We start from the raw sequence: 22,729 nt of genomic DNA, 5'->3' as shown, positions 1-22,729 counted from the left end.
TGCTGGTAAGAAATTTAGCCGTATTTTTTGGGTCCAAAAGGTACTCTACACTGAAAAGACGATCGATTGGTAAGAGAGATTCTCGCGGCCCCAAAATACTATGGTCAGACACGGGACTGAGGAACTTCTTTTTACCTGTATACGCTAATTCAAACAAAGAAAGCCATTGGTCTGCCCACCAACCAATGCTCCCAACCTTCATCCTTAAAATTTGGATGTAAGATCACCCTCTTCGTTCTATCTCCGCTATCATGGCAAGCACTCTCCTAGGATAACCTTTGTTCCGACTTCCTCCAAGCGTTTGCGTTCTTCAGAGTAGTTCCGTCATTGTCTCTTGATCATCATCCTTAGAGTCGACAGACTAGCTTCCAGAGGTCTCAAAAGATAAGTGAGAAACATAGAATCCTGAAGGAAATAGGAAGATGATTTGTTGTCGAGCTATTGATTTGGTGGACGCACTACACAAGTTCAATGAGAGGTTGGACACTTCGGGAATCCAGTCGAGGCGAGTCGCAAGTGGTGGGATTTTGCTACTTTTGTAAGTCCGAACACAGGTACAAAATCTGCAGAGTTATTCTTTCATGATGCGAAAATTAGTTTATAGAAGATAAGGATGAAATCAGTAGAATGAAATTGAGATAAATAATCCAATTGAACCTTTAAGCTTCATTCTGCATGCGCGTGACAGTGGGGATAAAATTCAACAAAAGTCTAACACCTAGACTGGTCATACTGAACGTTAATAAATCACCAACTAGTTGTCTACAGCGGAACTTAATCGGCCATACGTTGAAACTTCACTAAGAATATGGCGGGTTACCTCGAATAAGCCTTTCTAAGTCAGCATTATACGATGCCTGGTGACTTGGATACGTCATTGCATTTAGGGCCTGGTTGGTCAGGGCATCGTCTTCCATTCTATCGTTTAATACGCCGGCATACGTCATCATAGCGTCACACATCGTTGTTCCAGAAACCGAAGATATCCGAGGTTTTTGTATATCCGGCAAGCTTGGCACACGATCCAGATCAGAATCTGCCTGAGTGATGTTTGCCGCAGAGGCTGGAGTAACAGAATAGTCGTGCCTGGAGGCCAGACGTGCCAACTGTGAGGGAACAGAGTCTGCGCTAAGGGCCAGAACACGCATTTGGGGACAGATGGACCCAGTACTGTGGTGCCGTATCCGTAGATGAGGATGAACCGGGACGAGAGAGAGGTCATCCACAGTTGAATCTAAGGAGAATACATCCAATATCAATGACAGGAATAGCAACTGGGATCAGTTCTACAACAACGGGGTTCATGTCAAGGCTACGAAAGCGCGTTCAAACCTTTCTTCCTCATGCTTCCTGGGACAAAGTCAGCAGGCTTGGCACACTAAAATACTGTAAGGAAAAATAATGAAACGGAGAATAGACACTAGCAGCCCATTTATTCCAGTCAAATTAGTTGTGCACTCATTCGCATGTCCGAACTAGGTTACAGAGATTTTTTGGGACAGCGTCTATTCCGGTGTTGAGTTACTAATGTTTCATCAAAACTTTAATTTCCAGTACTAGCGTGGATGATATACTGCGACGTTTCGCATTCCGTGAACAAACCTTTTTATATGTAACTTGGCAAAAGTCATGTTGAAGAGTAATTCAAATGACCTCCATCCGGTTGCTTTTCAAGTACTATTTTTCTGATTTTGTTTTGCACTAAGAAACTAGGTATGGAGCAGTTTTCAAATACAGTAGGGAAACGGTCACCGACCTACGAACTGCCTGAGAGGGCAATACAAACGCGAGTTGGAGTGAAACCTGTTGTGTAGTTCTGCACTTCAAAAAATACTCACTGAGTTCAATAAGATTTGGGTCTATATTTCAGTTGCAGGACGAGCTCATCGTAGCGGAATAACACCACTGATTAACTGGATGGTAGATTTCCCAGGTACTAAAAAACACATGCACAAGTCAGCACAACCATAGCTCCATACCACCACGTAGGCCAGGAAAGTGATTAAAGTACATTCCGGCAAACGAGACATACGAGTGAACTCATATCGATAGGCACGGCTTCTCACGAAGATCGAAATACCGAGCGTGCTTATGTACATTCGCACAGTGAACTGTTGCACTTACAAGCGGGGAAACAATTGATATTAGCACCATCAAAAAAGGTCTCACTTTAAGGTTAAGTTGGATGATATTCGTTCGAAGTAATCCTGTCTAGATGTGGGCGCCCTGACAGTATTCCAGCCCACGTACAACCATGAACTGCACACATACAAATAAACTCATGTCTATCATGGTTGTACGGCAGCGAAGCATCGGTGTTGAACACCAACGTCATGCTGTCGATGATGTTCGAAGTAAGACATCTGAGGTTCACATACATACGTTATCTGATGGAGCCATTTGGCTGACTTTCCACAATGGGCATGGCCTATGTTAGTGAAATATAGCGCGGTGAGTAGTAAAGATATTATTGGGTGTTGAGCTGGCTTGCCGCGTTATACGCAATATGGTAAGATTCAAGCAGCAGAGGTACCGAATTTCGTTAAAAGCTAGGCAATGACGAGGTCAAGAGGGGGCGAAACCTTGATAGTTGGAATCACACATCGCTGAATCGTTTACCGCTTTTGGGTACCATATCAGCTGTAGGTAACGACAAATCAATTTCAAAAGACACTTACCACAAAAGTGGACTGTATTAGTCTATTCGCCCCAACCGACATCCCTTTTTGGTGTTTTTACGCGTTCTCAATGTGTCGGATGGTAATACGTACGACTAGTATGAGACAACGGATTTGAGGCATAAACGCATTCAATATACGTGTGATGCAATGTAGTCGTTGTAAGTGGTCGCGGATGGGTGGTGGGCGGATGCTTCAAATAACGTGTTGCGGCTCAGCCGGATTATAAGGGTGCGGGACAGTTTGTGGCTTAACTTGTCAGGCTAAAATTGAGAACTTTAATCCAACGCCTTTAGTCAGTCAGAGAATTCTGGATGTTTTCTTCACTTCAAACTTTGGTGTCATATGCGCTATCAACAGTTATTGAAAAGAATGTAGGATCGGTGGATGCAGAACAGCCCAACAGCACAACCACCAAACGTCACATCCAAACTGTGCCGCGGGTTCGTCTGCACCAAAGGGGTTGTAACGCTGGGCGGCAGCATTACTATAGACTCGTCATCCAACAATTACGTACGTGATCTTGGTGCCATGACATGTCAAGTGGTTCACAAAATTTATTGAAATGACGAGAAGCCAAAGAAAAAGAGAGCTTCAGGAAATGCCGGCGAGTTCCCGGATGAAAACATATGGGTTCATGAAGTTCTAGATGATGACAGTCAGTAAGAAAACGTTTTGAACCGGATTACCTAACTCGGTGAACATTATTTTTTTAGCCATTTCAGTTTACCGAACACTCTAGGGGCCAGTTACAACAACATGAGTAGTCGTAAACCGAAATATTAAAATAATTGTTACGTTTTTCAAACAAACTTGTTGTTATGATGATTCAGATGTTCAAAATACGAACTTTCAGAGAACGGGATAGATGGTCACCATAATTTTGGAAAATATCCAGAAGTGCTTTAAAACTAAGGTGAATTCATGGTCAATTAGTCAAGGTTGTCATACGTTTGATGGGACAAACACAAAACAATAGCTAGAACCGATTTGGATAGCTATCATTTACGGGTTGATGCACATTTCGCGTTGACCCAGTCTTTAGGAAGATCCAGAAACAAAGAAACAAAGTGTAAGAAGTAACTTACTGTCGCGAAGAAAAATCGGGGCTGTGGAACTCTCGTTTGGTAAAGTCTTTTGGCGCACGGGACGCTGGAACAAGAGCAACGTGAATTCATAGGGATTGGGACAGCAACGGACTTAACGTGAAACAAAACTATGGTTAGTGGTTGGTCTAGTGAAGAGTGAGCAGTAGACGTACGGCAAGTCTTCCGAACCTGACACAATGCGGAATTTTTCGTTCGTGAAAGTCTCTGGCAGGAACAACAGTTTCCAACTCAGAAGCATCCGAACTAACCACTTGCTTGTAAGGTGACTCGGCCTAACCTACCATTAGTGTCTGAGCGTGATTCAGTCAGAAAGAATACCCAAGACAATATTGAGAGAAGAAACTAAAGTATTCTGATACTCTTGCTCTACATCCCAATTTAAACGATCCCAACCAACCCAGGATTGATCCAACCGTCAGTCCTACAATGCCGTGTTACCCACTATGCACTGTACCTGAACAATTCACATGGATTAACCAGTTTAAGAATGAACACAGAGATACAGGCAGAAGTGGGACGATCAGCAAGGGTACCTATGCATCGAAGACAATCACTGGCATGCGAACACACTGAGGGGCGTGACTACGTCATAGTTACCGGGATGTGTACCCGTTTGTGTGCCCCGCCTCGGGTACCTAACTCACAAGCATGAAAGTCCCAAAGCGAGTGAACTTACTGGTTGTGGATTCGTCAAGTAACGACACAGTACCATCCATTCTGTGTCTACAGTGCATACGGGCTCTTCGGAACACAAAACACGTGAGCAAGCCAGCGCACCGTGTTTATCATTAGGAGGGGTTAATTCCTCAAAAAACATTGAAGTATTTTCAGAGATAGGTTCTCAGACTAAATAGAACCAGAACCCCACTATTTTGTACGCCTACCCTAGTTGTCATTGCCCCCAAGGGTTGACAAAGAAAAGTGATATCAGCAGCAACAAGGCCGCAATTACAGGAATGCAAGTAAGCTAACGGATGTCAAAGTCCACTCAAATGAAATGAGATCGATGATGCTCAGTTAAAAAATACTGGAAAGTTACGGTTGCAGCGCCTGCGTTCAGTTAAGAAGGGGCAAAGATAGTGCCAATACAAGCAAAAGTGATACTGAACTGAGATCACAAGCAGCTGAGCTCTCTGATTACCCTGAACAAAGTGTTAAGCACGCACCCAAAAGCGATGGTAACTGAATTCAGAAGGGTTAGTTGGACCGGTTTAACAGGGCAAATGAGTTTATTGGACTTGCCATTAGGCGAGGCATCAGAAAGGCGATAAACGCACAAAAATATTGAGGCACATTAAGTAACACGTGAAAGAAATCACTAGGACACGTGACCGCGCAGATCAGTGGTAGCAAGTTAAAAATTAACCGGACAGCCTACAACAGATCAGTTAAAAATGCCCAAATTTACCTGTATAAGCATGGTTCCAACAGTTGCAGTCAGAATGATGATTATGCACATAATGCACCGAAGAAACAAGCAGTAAAGAGATGATGGCATGAGTGAAAAGCTATGGGCACACACAAACTAAACAGGCGTGAGGACAACGAACAAGCAGAGGAAGTGCTTACCAAATACCCAGTTGGATTAACACCCACGTCATTATCGGCTATCAACGGAAAGTTTATAACAGGACGTGGTTGCGAACGATTGCGGAAAGGAGGGTGACGTCGGCGAAGCAATTCACCATTCAACATTGACCTCGTTGAACTTCGTTCTCCGTTCACCAGCTCAGCTTGCTCCGATAACCATTTAGATAGAGGACCGGATTGAACTTTCGCTAACGAGGCGGCGGAATCCGAACTAATGGCTTGATTAGGCGAACAATTCCTCCCCAGTTGAGAATGGCTAGCGGTGTGTTTGGAAGTGGAAACATTACTCGACTGCTCTGGAGAATGAACCGATTCCGGTGGCGTTATTTCCACACTAGTTTGATAACGACAGCATTCAGGTGAACAGGAAATAGCCGATCGACCTGAAGTGTGGGCGTTAGATAATTTTGATCGGGGAAAATGATCCCTTGGAACAGACACATTGAGTCCACCACCAGAAGCAGTGAGCGGAGCAATGTGGGCATCTCGCGGTTCTTCGGTGTCTGAAGCTAGTGCTACAGCGGATTTAGTGTGAGTGGAATTGAGCTTTAGTTCGTGATCCGTAACCGGACGAGTGATTACAAATCTACCAATCCCAATGCTTTTGATCGGCGCTGCGGCATTATTTATGGATACAATGACTGGCTGCGCGGCTTCTGGCTGGTGATCCGTAGTCAAGAGCTCTGAAACATCTTTACGCTTTATTCTTGGTAAATGCGAGACAGAAACGCCCTCAGATGATGGATGGGTACCATCCACAGTACTTGATGCGTGTGGCTTCCCTGTGGCTGAAGTTTCTTCTGCCTGTTTTTCTTCACACAGCCCCACTTCTTCATCTTCAAATACATCACTCGCGCTACCCGTTGTGCAGCCGGTAGAGGCGACTGCCACAGACTCCCTCCAAAACTTTAAATTTTGTAGCCGTTCGACAACCGTCTGATATTCATGTATTGTCTTCAACTCAGACGGCATTGGAGACTTCGATCCGGATCTTTTCTTCAACGCATCGAACCCAACTTGTTCTTGTCCAGCGTCTGCCGTGCACTGTGACGGAAAGAAGGAGTGCCTGGCAGGACATGTTGCATGGGAGCAGTAATGGGTAACCGGACCAGAGGTTCGATCCAGCTGACTGCCCGACGTACAATTGCTCGCAGAAGGCGTTCCAGGTGTCACCGGGCAAGATGAAAGGGAATCTCGGTCCTTCGGACGGAAGGAATGTGCATGCGCAGAATCACAACTGCCTTTACCCAATGAAGTTGCACTGCTTACCATGCTAGCTTGTGAATTCAAACGCTACAGATGCGAAAATAAGTTGGGAAGATAAAAATACAACGGTGACATTTACAGTACCAACATTCAGGGAGCCGAAATAGAAGCGAAAGGATCAAACATTTATGGGATTAGCGACGCCAAGAGAAAAGCACACGGTGGGTGAAGGCAACACGCACCGGCCAAGCGGTAAGCCGTAAAAACGGAGCAAAGAAACGTCAACCAGGTAAACAACACATAATCACACACAAACAATTGTCACACCGCGATTAACAGAAAATTTGCACAGTATAATGGTGAGGGACATACATGATAGCAGACATGGTAAATAGAACATACGTGACAGGTGGGACAGCACATGTCGAAAGGAGGGAGTGAAAAGTGGAATAGACCGTAATGAGTGTGTGGTGAATGCAGTCGGTAGAAAACAAACATCTAACTGGATTCAAACAGTGACGAGCAAGAGAGAAGGTGCGACAACAGTAACTGACAGTGGTTTGACCCAGACGAAACCCGAGAACGGACAATGATTTCGAAAAGACAACGCTAGTAACCAGTATTCGAAACGACCCTGACAAAAGACTTTAAAAATACAACTATTTTAGACATCTTTTTAGAGATAGGCAGGGTGATTTAGTAAAAGTCTAAGAATGCACGATGCGGCTGATCGTGGGCAGAACGAAACTGTTTTGCCCGTCAGAGTGAACTTACCACTCACCGATAACACGGGTAGAAAAGAACCGATTTCGACAATAGGCGAGGCAGTGCAACTGTGCAGTAGCAACTAGCAAAATAGATATTTGATATGGACCTAAGCACACATGATCCAAACGAAAGTGTAGAGTTCACGTACAGGACTAGAGCCCGCAACAAGGAGTTTGTGAAACGACTGCAATGGAGATAACCATAGAGAATGTGCCGGATATCATCCAACTTGTTCATTTTACATATAGAAGCAATGACCGAATTCAATTGCCATCATTTTTCACGGTGTTGCGAGAAGAATGGCCCAACTCAATAGAAGACTTTGGAGGCAAACAGTAGGAGAGTGACGGCAATGCGGTCATTTTATTAGCGGTGACCTTATGGAACCAGTATAATACGTCACGCCAAAATTGTGCCTTTACCGGAGAGTCAGTTCGTGAATAGATTACAATCTTACTGTCTTGACATCCTCTGCTTCTCAACCTTCACGCGACTCGAAAGCAACAAGGTGAATGAGAAATCCCTGAACTGTACAAGCCCTAACAAGACCAACTGAAAGGTATGGAATGAATGCGAAAAATATCCCACAGATAAACAGACTTCCTCCATGGAACAGGCGACATATTCTGCACCAGATGAACGAAAATTTGATTGTCTGCAGATATGTTGCCGACTTTTTAAACTGTAGGATGGTTTCACTTCCACGACAGATAGTCTACAACTTTAAACATATGCAAAGGAGATATTCCAATAAGTAGGAATACTGCTGATATTCGCGCACACATTACCGAGTCATTTCAGTGCACCGACATGGACCCACATAAGGGCCATAATCCCTGACCGTACAGATCAGTAAGAATTAGTAAACCATATGCTACACTGGAACAGAAGCATGTGCTCGCCTTCTCGGCATTATCATGGAAATCCTAGGACTTATATAATGATCAGCATTCCCTTTCCAGGTGAATATTTTACGGTTCATTGCAATTTTCTACCGTTGGCATTTTCAAACCGCAGAGAAGCTGTGAGAAATGATTCAAACGATCGCCATGATAAATAAGAAAGGAAAAAGCCCATTAATGTCAAGGGGCTATACAGTATTGTTAGTGGTAAGTGTCGGCAGTGAAGCATCGGTGTTGAACACTGATGTCATGATGATGATGATCATACAGTAGCAGTGGGAATTAGAGTGAATGTGGGCAATCAACTCAGCGCCAATCGCGAAGAGCTGTGGAGTTTCACCTTGGGTAGGAAATCAGTCATTTCGACAACTTATAATTACATCTTTTTCGTCTATGGATAGCTCTCCGAGGGGAGTCTGTGGGATAAAACACCCTATTTCCTAAGACCGCCTCAAATAAGATTGTTCTTCTTGAAGCGATTGGTACGGTACCAAGATCTGAACAAAAGAAATGAACGTCAGTAGGCAGGCTAAGCTGCAACGATGGGAGTCGCGCAAAAAACAGCAAAAACATCACAAACCTCCAACTTCCCAGGTCTGAATCCACTTCCTTCGAGTTGATCGTGACAAAGAGCGAAAGCACCGGGACTGAAGTGGAGCTCCACATGGAAGCGCTGCTCAGTTTTTGGCTCCTATATGGATAAGAAAAACGAGTGCAAATCAGAAGTGAGATTGTAATAGGTATCGGAAATGAAAACTGGAAAACTGGACAATCGGAGTGCGGGATCCTTAACCCGATGAAAATCTCAGGGCAATTAAAAAACCACCGGTGTGTACACTTAGTGGGGTTGATGATCACTGCCCACTAATCCTACTGCTGTTGTAGGCAGGGCGACAAGATTTCAATACACTCTGTATATCCAAAGTTAAAATATTGACTAAACTGAGCCCAATCCAGTCAAGAGCTATCTAGTGACGTGGCAGGTTAGGCTAGATTATGTGCAATGACAAACTCGAATACTGATCAATGGTAGGGGACATTCTAACTAGGGTATACAGGGAAGCCATTTAGGGAACCGGAAATTTACTCCTCTTTGGTGATGGAGGATTGTCCCCCGAGAGTGGGAGATATTCAGAGGAGGAATCCTACGTCCCCAAAATCATCTTCTCAGTCGAAGTTTTCCTCATATAGAATGTCGTGAGGGGATGGTGTATCGTACAGTCACCAGCTCAGATTTCGAGGAAGCTGATGAAGGTCTTTTAAACTCAAGTTTTCGACGTATATCCGCGGACAGAATGCTCTATTAGTCAGTGGTCTAGCTGCACTAGACAACCACATTTGACGACAGTCAAGTTAACAGCGGGTTTACTCTGATCATGCAAGTCGATGTGCCTTAGACGCTTCAATTCTTTGTTCTGTTTTGAGTTAATGTTTCACATAATATTGTCCCTCATTACCCTTATGGCTTTAGAGGTGTCTACAGAGCAACACTCACTCATTCACTTTGCTTACTTCGGCTAACCTGTTTATAGGAAGTTGGCAAAAAATGATGTTTGATTTTCGTTCGACAAACGTATCCTTACCGTTAAAGGTTATCGGGTTATCAACTGCATTCCTTCACCGAGAAGTTTGCAGAGAGTTACCATTGTTTGAAAAAAATATTTACGTCAAACATTCTACAGATAAGTTGCTTAGGAGTGTTATACTAGCATACGGTACCTGTTTCCATAACGTACAAAAGAAACGATAAAGCCAGGCACACATAAAATTCTTTCGTGTTCGTCTTCCGTGAGCGCTAAAGTGTGTCATAGATGGTTGGTGCCTAGATTGATGACCAGGGGGGGGGGAACAGCAGTTTCAAGCATGGGTTGACTGGTTGACCATTTGGAATTTAGGATAACAGCTAACTGATAAATATCGATATCAGTTGGTTACTTAAAAGTCAGTGTGACAGAAGTGAGATGGCGGCGGGCTAAAAACAGATCAGAAAGCGATTGGGACTTGAGGCACACAGGTTTGGAAAGAAAGCCGACGACCATAGCAAACGACATTGACACCGCCGTATGAAGCTAGATTTCCCTGCCAAAAACCAAGGAAGGTACTACACGGCTGCTTTTATTCCGATTAAGAACAACTAGCAGTTTGATACTCATAGCTGTAACTTCTATTTGGAGGGGACAGTTGACTTCATTCGCAATACTTCAGAAGCGATATACCAAATCCTGCACCTTCGGCAACCGGATTAATTATCCCCTAGTTATTGTCCCCAGCGATTTTAGCATTGGCACATATTAGGCGAAAAGCATATCGGTGATAAGAAATGTAGCGCACGCCGTACTTACCGAAAACGTGCGGCCCTAATACCCTGCAGAATTTCAGACCAGTAATGCCAGTGTTTCTCGAGAGGATGAAAAAGCCGTTTAGCCCTGACATTCTGAACTGGTGATGATGCTGATTGCACGACACAAGGAGACGGGAATGGAGGGTTCAGCTGTGACTTACCACCGTTGGGTCTTCATAAATCATAATGACAATCTGAGCTAAATAGTTGATTTCCGACACAGAAGCCACATAGTCCATAGCCCGACGCCACTGTTCATCCGTACATATGTCGGTCAATTCACCATACCTCAAACAGGTTAGCAGAGAATGCAGATGGCTTTCACTGGTGAAGTAAAGACGAGTTCGGACGAATCGTTCGGGAGAGGCAACACCCTTAGAGTAGCTATACAGAATGGCAAGAGGAAGGTAGGAAAATTCGTGATTTATTCTGAACAGTTCAAGGCGGAAGCATGTTTAAACAACGGTCAGCAGAGATGGAGAGAAGTAAATTTAGAACCTTCGTCAAGATGGTGCTTAATACCCAAGTGGTAAATACCTATGAATACCCTTTCCTAAGTTTGAAGCACCGTCAATGAAAAGAAAACCAAGGATAAAGTATCATGTACGTTGGTTTATCTTGTTACTCACACCCAAAGATTTCGGAACTAAGCCGGTGCGGTGAATATAATTATGATTTCGAGGACGACTGTAAAAGTCGTGGTAAAAGAAGTCGTGCTCATAGCTTGTAAAACCGTTTGCCAAAGGTCATATGTACACCCCACCGAACAAGAAATCATCAAGATCAACAGGTCTCATTGATGCCGAGAAAAGGATATCAGCAAACGAGGAAAAGGATGACACATGTAGATCCTTTTGAACGTTGGTAATTGACAGGGAGTACAGGTGGACAACAAAGATCTTGGAGGCTGAGGAAGCCTGCCCGACGGGAAAAGTCGATCCTTATTATAAATAATTCGATCGGCTGGTCTGTGAAGGGGCGGATGAAGGGGAAACAATCTCCGACAAAGGTGGGACCTCAATTTATTCACACAATGGGTAGAACATCTTGAACGTTCATCTGGTCCGCATCACCCCAACCTCTAAAAAAACCACATAAAATTGAATAAAGAGCCGACACCAATTAATCATCGACGGCAGAAATGTAGAATGATATTTAATTCCTCTGCTACAGCGGGTCGCCTGACTGAGACGGTTTGCATCCTGCGCCCACAACAGAAGATGGCCAGCTTGACGAAATTACCACCAAATAGGTGGAATGAGGACCATTTATCGACAGAGCGGAGCACTTCGACCTGGTATACAAGTGTGCAGGAAGATAGAATGAAAATGACCGGGACGTCAGCCGCACGTTCCAAAATGCTCTGATATCCATTATCTGATGAGAATGAAGCGGGGATTCATTTTGACACAGGTTGTATCAATCATATTTCCACTTTGTGACAAGTGCTCGAAAGTCGCCATTATTTCCGACGGCCAGTAATGGGTGACTTTCTCGACCCTAACGCTACTTTTTGTTTCACTGATCGTCAGGAACTCATGAAGGCACTATGAGCCTATTTTAGTGGAAGCACACGGGGCTACAGCAAACGTTTACCGGGCTCAGTAAATCCGGTGGTGTCAGATAAGACAGCCACATGCCACCCTGTCTGTTCAATTTCGCACTACATATGCTGCCTGGGAATGTTTTGCCAGTTTTTATGACATCTCGGGGATTGGAATACTCTCAGGGCGCTCGCTCCCAAATATGGAGTACGCTAGCGATGTCACTTCAGAAATACAGACCATTTTAATTGGTCTAAATTATTCTGCTACACAGTTGGGCACACACTTCGTACTTGCCAATTAGAACGTGCTACTGCAGAACTCGTGGGATTACACCTAAATCCCATGCCTGAAAACGAGCTAATCAATTCGGTGGAGGAGTCGTCATATCCAGCCAGCTGCATAAGTTCTGGCGAAGTGAGGAAACACGTAATCACTTCGCAGGTCGGTAAGCCCAGGGAAGCGTTTGCCAACCAACGTTTGTGGCGTCCGCAGGACACCGATTAGGCATTCAAGGGTAGAATGCATAACATTGGGATGAGACCAGTCCTACCTTACGTATCCGGAACACGGCCTTGTGTGTAAAGGATCTTCAAGAACTCTCTGTATCTAACCATGGGCGTCCCCGAAGCACCGCATTAGTAAGACTGAGATAGGCCACATGGTGCATAGAAAAAGTAAAGCAGCCTGTCACACTCGATAATTCATGCAGCTTCGGCCATGCAATTCGTACGTTACGTCGATACTAAGCTTGCTCGCTCCTTTTCTTATAAGAAAAACGATTTAAAGTCGATGAACTGACTGAGCGCTCGCCTCCCGAGTGCGACTGTATTCGCTTATTCTCCTTACCCAAGGTGTTACGGCCAACTGGCTGTTTGGTTTTATGGTATCATGCTGGCTTCAAGCCGGTCCGGCTATAAGCGCCCGCGTTGGCGGTTATCAAACCTACTTGAGTATGTAGTTACATTAATTGAGCTAATGAAGTTATTTAACTAACCGCCCTGGGAACACTGTGCACGTGCTAATTAATCATACACGGCTACCTCGGTTGGATATGTGAGTGGTAGAGACAGGTATCGACTAAATAACCAATGACATATTATTCACTAAGCCTAATGCAGGTGGCCATGTCCAGCCAATTGTCCGAAATTCCGAGCGGCGCTATCTAACTGGAGCTTGAGTGTGTGTAGAAGTTATTTTGATTATCTGATTCTGACTATAAGTAACCGATATTTCGAATGATTAGCGGCTTATTGTTGCCATTTTATTCTGTTTGACTTGCTCATCATTCTTCCGCCAACCAAAGATAATTGGGGGTGTTGTATTCTCGGGCAAGAGACTTTGCCGACCAAAAAATCGGAGAAACTCTGCACACGCTGCACTAGTATTCTCTAGCACAAAGACGGCTCCTGGTGTCCTTGAGACGGCCTTACTACTCTGGGTATTCCTAAGTGGTGAAGGTGGCAACTTCCTATGATCACCGTTGCACAGACCACACTGACTGTTGGCTTACGTTAGCAAGCTGTATGCATTTGGCACCAACGCGCTATCTTCTAAATAGAATGTAGGTCTCAACAACTGCCAGTCCGGACCATCAGTTGAGTGTGATGGTGGTCTGAGGGCTACCCTTCCTTAGTCAACCTTCAATTTTGCACTGGGTACAAGGCGTTGCACCCAGTAACTATGCGACAATCTACAGCAATCTGTCCATGGCACTACCTGTTGTGCGCAGGGCTATCAACCGATTTAGAAATAAATTCCAGGCCCCCATGGTCCCTGAGGTGAATGTATGATTTCAAGCACGAAAATAGGTTACAAAAGAATAGAAAACTGTCGTCAGTGTACGAAAGCACAGGCGCTTTCTGCCCTTTCAACGAAATACGTCCATTTTACCACTTCGCCCATCAGATCATCACACTCTGTCCCGCTGCGATGCAGATGTGTCCACTTGGAAGATGCGGCATTGTTACAGTACTACGAGTGTTAGCGTATGGGATCGTTGTGTTGACCACTGAACTATGTCAAAAATTGTCAGACAAGATATTTGTTTCATGATCCATGAGTTCAGTGATTTGTTATGAATCTGAGTGGCCACATAAGAGAGTTCACGGTGCTGTTGGAAATTACGTGATGGTCAACGTGGCTTGGGCGCAGTTGGCAACGGATGTTTTATGTTTCATAGTAAACTGTTTGTCATTAACTCATTTTTGTTTTTCTTTAAGAACAGAGCCTAATTTATAGTTTGAAAAAGGCTCCAGACTTAAAAAATACAGAGAACATAATGAGGGAGTCACGGAAAAAAACACTAGAATATGGTCACGATAGGAATTAATGTTTCGTTCAATGATAGGTCAGGTAATTCTAAAAAACAGAAAAACAGGGAGAAAACACCACACATAGTCACAGTACAAGAGATTGATAACAATCACTCTGGACGAGACCCAATTGGACCTACTACATTAAGAATTATGAGCTAAAAAGTCGAATATTGTTAGGCATTTGTTACTGGCTGATTGTGACCATTTCATAGGATGCAGGAATGGCGGCTAATTGATGATACGGACGTTCGTGGCGTCTGTATTTTTCAGATTGCCTGATTGAGCGCTGGGAGATGTAGGGCAGGCTAGCACCAAGTCCCTCCCTCGCCCACTTTTTTCTCTTCTTTTAACCTTAGGGCCTAAAGTATAGTTAACTAGACTTTGTGGTTCATCAAATACATCTATTTGCACATCAGTTTGGTTATAATTTTGTGGATGTACGGCAGTGAAGCATCCGTGCGAACACTAGTGTTGCTGTCTATGGTGATGCTGATGATGCAGAAAAGTCTCACAATTTCACTGCTTTAGGAGGCACCCTTGAAGTAATCAAGCTTGCTTGGCATTTAACTAAGTCCATATTCGGGCTTTAGCAAGCTGACAACTTTCGTACACGCTATACGGATCTCGGAGTTCCAATGATGAGGCTAAAACAACGACAAAATTTACCAACCTTATACAACCGATTGCGCGACGAAAGGAAGTACCACACTTACACAAAACGAACGATCTACATTTACTGATCATGGGAATATTTCCAGAACCTGGGAACCTTGGGTCCGTTACCAGATAATCCTGAATTTCGCCGGTAGCTAAGTTACCACAGAAACACCGTGATCTTGGCCACGAAATAGACATATGGTGCACGTTTAGGACAAAGCCTACGTAAAGATCTGTTGCGACCACCTCAGTCGGCGCAGATTTCACACCTTTCAAAACTGCACTGAACCTCAGGGACCACACAGTGTGTATGGGGCCTACACAACTGTAAAAAACCACCATCTGTTCTAAAAACCCTATTCCTGTGTGGGCTAGGAACACATCCACTCGATTACAATACGAAAAACATTTAAGAACGACGCCAGCTGTCGATAAATATACTCATTAGCATACAAATTTGGTTTTGACACTCCACGAAAGGTGAAACCGGTTGAGGGCTATCGATGAGTCTTCAGCAGCCTTATGAGTAGTTTCGCGACTGAACAATGCCAGTTGTATTTACAGTTTGGATGCATAAAGCTAACCTGCAAACAGCATAGTTGTCCTGAGAGTATGGAAGAGCGACTAAAGCCTATTAATGCCAAATTAACACCCTAAGATATTGATGCTACAAACGTGCAGGCTCTCGTCACCTAATTGAGCGAGAATGCGTTCAGAGTCCTTCAGCCGTCAGGATTCAACCATTCTGGTTTATTTACACCAGAGTAGGAGTACTGGAATAGCATTTCGCTCTTATTAAAACTCGTTATCATTGCTCATCTTGCCGAGTTCTGAATCTCAAATGGCTGAAATGCCAGGAAACCATGCTACCAAGACTCCACTAGAGCACGCTGGACGCATGCGAATTATAAAATATAGACGCCTGATAGATAGGTCCGTCGACCCATACAACCGGGAGGATTCATCGTAAGTAGCTCGAACCGCTGAAGAATGGACACGTTTGACTGTTCAGAAGTGTATGCAGCGTGCAATGATGGAGCAGTAGCAGCACGCTCCCCGTGAATGCCATGACCCCCCAGTCCGGCACGGCTACGCACTGCCGATAGACTCTTAAAACCGACAATGGAGTTCAGTAGTTCGCATTCTGATGTGGACAAACCAGAATAATCGGACAAGGATAGGAGGACTATTATGGCGAGAGCGAATTCCACATCTACTACAACTGCACAAGAATTCCTGAAGCCGATCGATTGAAGTTTCACCTACCGCATATTTGGCCCACGTTCTGAACTTAAGGCTGGTACAAAAACCGAAACAATTGTTGGTTGAGGTGGGAATGGAGTTTTCGCACTCTTTTCTTGGTTAGCACTTCTCATTCCCTTGTAACTCAACGGACACGAATCAATGACCAATGACAGATAATAGAGAAAAATTCGAATCTTGGCCATTTCAATCAGGATTATCAGTTACTCTTTAGAAACAAACAACTACTCCTCACTGATTTGAGAGTCAACCTCTTGTTAACAAAGGACTGATAAGATGTGGAAACGACTGCAACAGTAATCCATATGACTACTTTTAAGGTTGACGATAACTATGTGGTAGCCCGCTACAGGTTTCTTCCGGCTTGGAAATAAAGAAATATGCATAGAAATACTGCCGGGAGGCAGGCCATCTCAAATCAGCGTTAACGAAAAAGCCCTCCAATATCAAACAGAACGCTTCCGTGGGGTCTTGATGTGACGGCAATCAATACATACAAACGCCTCATATCGAATATTTGAGAATGAGAACGCGAACTAAACAATAAAGTAAGGGAAATTATGAAAGCCGTATCATGCAACATGAAAAACTAACATAGATAGTTAATTCCGTCGCATGCCTTTCACTCAAAACAGTTACAATGAAAACGACGTGAGGATGTAACCCATGCACAGCAACGTATATACATTCGTGGAAAATAGGTTAGTTTTATAGGTAATTGTAGTCTGTTCGCCGTGTGAGAGCTGCGAGCAGTTCAGGCCACATAGCTTCTAGACAATACTGAATACAATATGTCTACAACGCGCTCACTGAGCCCAAACTGACCCAAAAAGCGAGTACGACAATTTGCATGCGGATGCAAGGGCGCGAGAAAAAGCTAAACAGTCTTGCGGGCTTTTTGTTCGTAGACAGGAGGACTAGAACAAACGGCACCAACTTGAAGGCGAAATTCGGCGACAAATAACTGGTAAATACTGACGTGTAATATGGGGGTTAGTGGTGGATTTATGAGACAAACACCGTAGTGTTTGCAGTGTCAGCAGGGATGTAGGAAGTAACAGCAAACTTACGAGCGAAAACTATCAATGATTGCGAAGGTGCAGGAAGCAGATGGAGCAATCGAGCACACACACACACACACGTACAGAAATGAACACACTTAACACTTATGGGACGGGAAAAAGTAAAACAAAAGGACGCACCAATCAGGACACGGGGAACCATTATTCGGGCGATGTCTATATTGACGGAAAACACGAGAAGAAAACCGACATAAGAAGATACCAAATCAAAAGCGCTTAATTCGGATGGTATATAAACCAGATGTCGAATACTCAGGCTCTTCTTCCTCAAATCAAACTGAACACGAATGACGGACAAACACAAGGATGAAATCCACTGGGAACAAAAACAGACGAATAAGCTGGAAATTGCCTTTCTCTTATTGTTTTTGTGCATCACGCAAAGCAGGGCCATGCAAAGAGGAGTGTTTTTGACGCGATTGACTTCTAGGTGTCAATTTCCTCGCATTTGCCTTGGTGTTCCCAGAAAACATGTACTCCTTTACCAGATGCGCGGGGGATAAACCAACATGGATTAGCCACGAGCGTCTCACAAACCACACATATTTGACAAAGGAGTTTGTTCTCATAGTACTGCCCTATGAAGGTAATATATTCCACGACATAATGGGTGAGTGGCAGTTTGTTGGAAGCGGGTGCGGTATGGAAGCCAGAAGAAAACAGGTTTGAAGTGACAGTGACGAGTAAGGTTCATGAACTGGGGAGACGATCCATGTGCCAGAAGTCTGTTGACCACAAGAATTGATGGAAGTTTCGTCGTGTAAGTGAAGCCAACCTACGCCGAAAAGCCGGGAGGTACTGCACATCTGTTTCATCTTTGTTGGAAAGCATCAGCAGTACACACCTACGAAGTTCCAGGGAGATTCGAACCGATGACCTATCCGTTGAGAGATACGCCGAAAGCGGCTGATCAGCATCGCGATTAGCTCATACCTAGACAAGACTAGTCCCTTACTCACAGAATTCACATGAAGTGGTTGCGCACTCACTGGTTTCTCGCTTGACCTCTTTTCAGATGTGCGGCTCACATGTCGTGTCAATTATTCTTCTTTCTAGCCACTCAGTGACTAAAACGCATCACTGAGAACACGTAGAAAATGGCTGTTGGTCAAGCGGCAGTCAATCTGTGAGCTTGTCTTACAAACGTTCGATCACAGAGTAAAAGGACATTATTCGTGTGTGGCTGAGTGATATATTGCCAACATGTAGCGGTGTCCCGAAAGGTGTACCCCACACTGCAATTACCTTCTTCCCCCTTGTGAACCCCAAGTTGTAGTAGTGGGTACTGTAACTAGGCGAAACAACGCTAAAACGCATGAAGAAAGACTATACGACAAACACCAACCTCCTTTTCATTGATACCCAAGGAAGTCGCACCTTGCAATGGCGCGATTATGTCAAATAATTAAGAAGTCAGTGTTCTGACCAAGGATAAACCTGGAGAACCGAAAGAGCACACCGGAACCGCACTAACGTATCCATGCATTTCACGTCAAGATTGGATAACGATAACTTGAGGGCTGAGGTTCAAACTATTGACGTCAAAGTTCGTAGTTAAAAGCCAACCATGGCCTTTCGACTGTTCCTGTGCAATTTTGAACAAAACCCGACTTCCTATGCTACTTTTCGGCTGCAGGACAGCAGTGTAACGAGATGATTCCATAGCTACATGACCCGGTTGTCTTTCGACGGAGAACAAAAGCTAGCCCGGTATGGCTAATGAGAACTCAAGTTCAGTTCGGGTCTCAACATATTGGTGATGTTGATCGTGATCAGATGGTGTCTGGCAATTCATGGAAAGAGGTAGGTACATGTCGCTGAAAAATTTCCGAAGACCATCTGAGGGACTACGTAAAGAACATGGAACAGCAAAAGATGAGTAGGATATGGGACGGAGAATCCACCAGCATAATAAATCAAAAAGCCGGTTTTGAATGTATTCATTCAAACAAAGTGCACCGGCCGATGTAACATATGTATACTACACACCCGATGGGAAACAACTTCGCTAAGCCCTCGAATAGCTTGTCAGTTATGCAACAAGAGGGGCAGCGCAAAAAGAAACAAGCTATCAACTGGGTTTCCCCAAGATACTGGACAGATGTACGAAGGTCTAGTTTTTAAACTGATACAATAGACAACAGAGTAATAGCTACATAAAATATGCATTCTTTTGAAAGTCGATGCAATGTTTTCTGTGAACTGTTGGTCAAAATGCTAAGTTCACAAACCACAATGCAGTTCTTCCGGAGTACATCAAACCCTACCAAACTGTGTTCTTCAGAGTCAGACTTCTACTCCAAAAGTTTTGAACGTACAGGCTTAGGTATTCGTAACTTGACAATGGTTCGGCCGATTAACAAATATAATTCTTTTACCCAAATAAGCCTTAAAACTAAGCTGGATGTCCTGTGGATTGAACTTAACTCCTCGTCTAACTGGACCAATTCAACCCCAAGTGTGCTTCGGATTCATATGTAACAGCAAAACGGAGCAGTATAACAAGGTGGACAACCAAGGATCATATAATGCATCAAATGAACCACATTATTAAACAATGCCTCCACGAGCTACAGAATACATTCACAGCAACTAGCTAGGAAAGTAAACCTTGGTCGGTGGACACCATTGTCGGAAACCAAATCTGAATTTTAACATCCTGCTGATTGTGAAACGACGCAACGAACAATCACCAGTGAGGAAAACACCTCGCCTAGCTTACCCTAAATCCGGCTACGCATCCTATCCTCATCCTACACACACACACACACACACAAGCATGCACACAAGCATGCAGGCAGAAAAAACTTTGTCGGGACTAAGTTGGGTGAATGGTGCAACCGGAAAACACAGAATTTACTGAACCCCTTGAAGTTAAGACCAGACGGTATCCAATCACAACGGGAGTTTTGGCAACTCTGTGCACATCTAATACGAAAGTTCAGAAACTCGGTTTGTACGGCCAAAAACAACACCAACAGGAGCAATATATATGCAACCACTAACTTTAGTTATGCGCAAACGCGCAATTTCAGCTCACTAACTGTGTTTTTACCAACACGAATGCATCCATAGTCAGCATGAACATTCGAAAGAGCTTTTCAACAAAAAAAGAATGTTATGTGCGGTACCGGAGATAACACTAATATGCTGTTGTGATATAAGGTGATGCCAATGTTGAGAGTGCCTGTGAGGCATTTCGAGCGAAGTGCGGTTCATTGACGAGGCTGAAAACACTGATGAGCAATGTCAGCATAAGATTGAGTGCAAACGTGACTGGGGATGATACATAACACCACGTCCTGCTGTGTGCAAACTGTCGACCGTCCAACCAACGTGCGGGGATGTCTAGAGGGATGAATATAGCTCAGCAAATAAGCTGAGGGTTACTAAGTGGAAGCACCAACCAACGCTGGAGTTTTAACTATCACCGACTAGATTAAGGTGGAATCCTACTCCTCGTGCTCCGTTCAGATAGCGTGACAGCTCTGTACTGAAAGTATTGTGGCTTAGATTTAATTTTTTTGGTCCGAGCAGGCTGATGGATAGATGTGCATCACGAGCCAGAAAAGCATTGCCACAGACCACAGTTTTGCGCGTTAATACTAACAGAAAATAGCAGCTGATTTCATTGTCAATCGAAATATGCAAACTCTTGGTCTGACGTAGGATTCAGCTTCACACCGAACTCAAGGAAACCGGACCAAACGGGGAAGATAGTGTCTTAGCTGGGGAAACGACTGGCAAGGCCAGAAATATGCTTGATAGAATTAGGATACACGTCGAAAAGACTAAAATGAATTAAATCTCTGGAAAGTTAAATTAATCCGAGGTGACCGAGTGTGATGAAATCAACAGACTCATAATGTAAAATGTCTTGCACAGTGATATTTCAGTCACAGGTCGGACTTCACTGACCCGATGTTAATTGCATTCTATCAAAAGCGACAGACGTGGAAGAAACTCATGATATGAATATTGTAATACCTGGAAACCACAGAACAATCATTCCTGACGATGTGCTTATGGTGAGTGGACGAAGATATAGATGGTGATTGAAAATTCCGGTTCACAATATACGCGGAATTTCAGCAGAAGGTAACACAGGTACCCAGTTTAGGTGTGGAAAGAAACCCAACTGGAAGAGTTCTAATGGTTAAATTCCTTATCTTTTCTGTAGGCACCTCCGAAGTCTGTCATAGGCTAGTACTAAGATCACTCTCATTCCCCGTTTATTTCTTCGCAAAAGGACCTTGTCCAAACACCGCGTTCTGACTACCAGACAATGAAGCGCTGGAAGGTCGCTGTCAAGTATGATATTCAAGAAAACCGCAACTTCTGACTGCGTTACAACCTCCTGCTCAGTTCCAGCCCCTTCCAAGTAGCAGGATTCAGAGAAGGCTCAACCGTAACCAGTTATCAAGAATGATGCAACGGAGTTTTGTTTGGATTTTAAGCTTATGTGATCCTGATTATAAAAGAAAGAAGGGTAGTGAGAAATGAATAATAAAAGGTTAGAGAAAAAACGAGGTGAGTCAAGGGAGCGACCGTGGTTACAGTAACAGAATACAACAGCTATGACAAAAAGGGAACGTATAGAGAAACACATTTTTTCAATTACTACTCACAATATCACAGCAGCCGAGTGCTTCACTTCACCTGCACCTCAAACTGTCACGTAAAATTTGCTTAGGTATAAAGACTCTCCAAAAGCCAGTAAGACAGGTCCAGTCATTCGAAACCCACAAATGAACGCCGGCTGTAAAACTCCACGGTAATAGAGAGAAATCTTGGTAATTGATCAGGTGGCTGTTGATCTGTTCGCTGAGCTTGACAATTGATTTGCAAACGTTTCGTCACCATTCGAGGAGACATCTTCAGTGCGCTGTTGGTTGGGTTGGGCCTCCCTTCGTGCCTGCGTTTATATAGTCTACAAAGAGCAGCCTTTGCGCTGTAACCTGGATTCTGATTGGCCCGTTCTTGATCTGTGTTGCGTCGTGGTCGGCTTCTCTGTGGGTTTGTGGCGTGCCTCCTATTTTTAGTAGCCTACTGTTCTATTGATTTCTTCTTTGAGTCTTTGTCCGGCTTCGGGTTCTGTGGTTCTGGATTTCCTTTGTCCTCAGAGGCTGGTAGGCAGGATCAATCTCAATGCGCCTGTCTATTGCTCCACCAGTGGAGTACCACGCCTCCATGAACTCGCGTTCTTTCTTTGTTCTTGCTTGGCCCAGTATTCTGACGTTATTCCAATCGAAATGGTGTCCTTCCCCATCT

At 44.1% G+C, this 22,729-nt stretch overlaps 1 protein-coding gene across 1 annotated transcript in view; it reads right to left on the bottom strand.

Annotated features, from left to right (window-relative positions):
• Positions 1 to 22,729, bottom strand: part of T265_00972 (hypothetical protein) — a gene marked incomplete at both ends in the record, with an annotated part of 65,355 nt that overhangs the window by 10,336 nt on the left and 32,290 nt on the right. The window contains 5 exons of the mRNA XM_009164887.1: positions 821 to 1,274; positions 5,357 to 6,670; positions 8,834 to 8,944; positions 10,756 to 10,978; positions 17,579 to 17,614. Coding sequence (XP_009163151.1) covers positions 821 to 1,274; positions 5,357 to 6,670; positions 8,834 to 8,944; positions 10,756 to 10,978; positions 17,579 to 17,614 — 2,138 coding nt within the window. The remainder of the gene's footprint in view (positions 1 to 820; positions 1,275 to 5,356; positions 6,671 to 8,833; positions 8,945 to 10,755; positions 10,979 to 17,578; positions 17,615 to 22,729) is intronic.

Source organism: Opisthorchis viverrini, assembly GCF_000715545.1.
Source record: "Opisthorchis viverrini unplaced genomic scaffold opera_v5_10, whole genome shotgun sequence".
In the NCBI taxonomy this organism is placed as follows: domain Eukaryota; kingdom Metazoa; phylum Platyhelminthes; class Trematoda; order Opisthorchiida; family Opisthorchiidae; genus Opisthorchis; species Opisthorchis viverrini.
The sequence above is the reverse complement of the archived record's forward strand: the minus strand, read 5'-3'. Positions and strand labels throughout refer to the sequence as shown.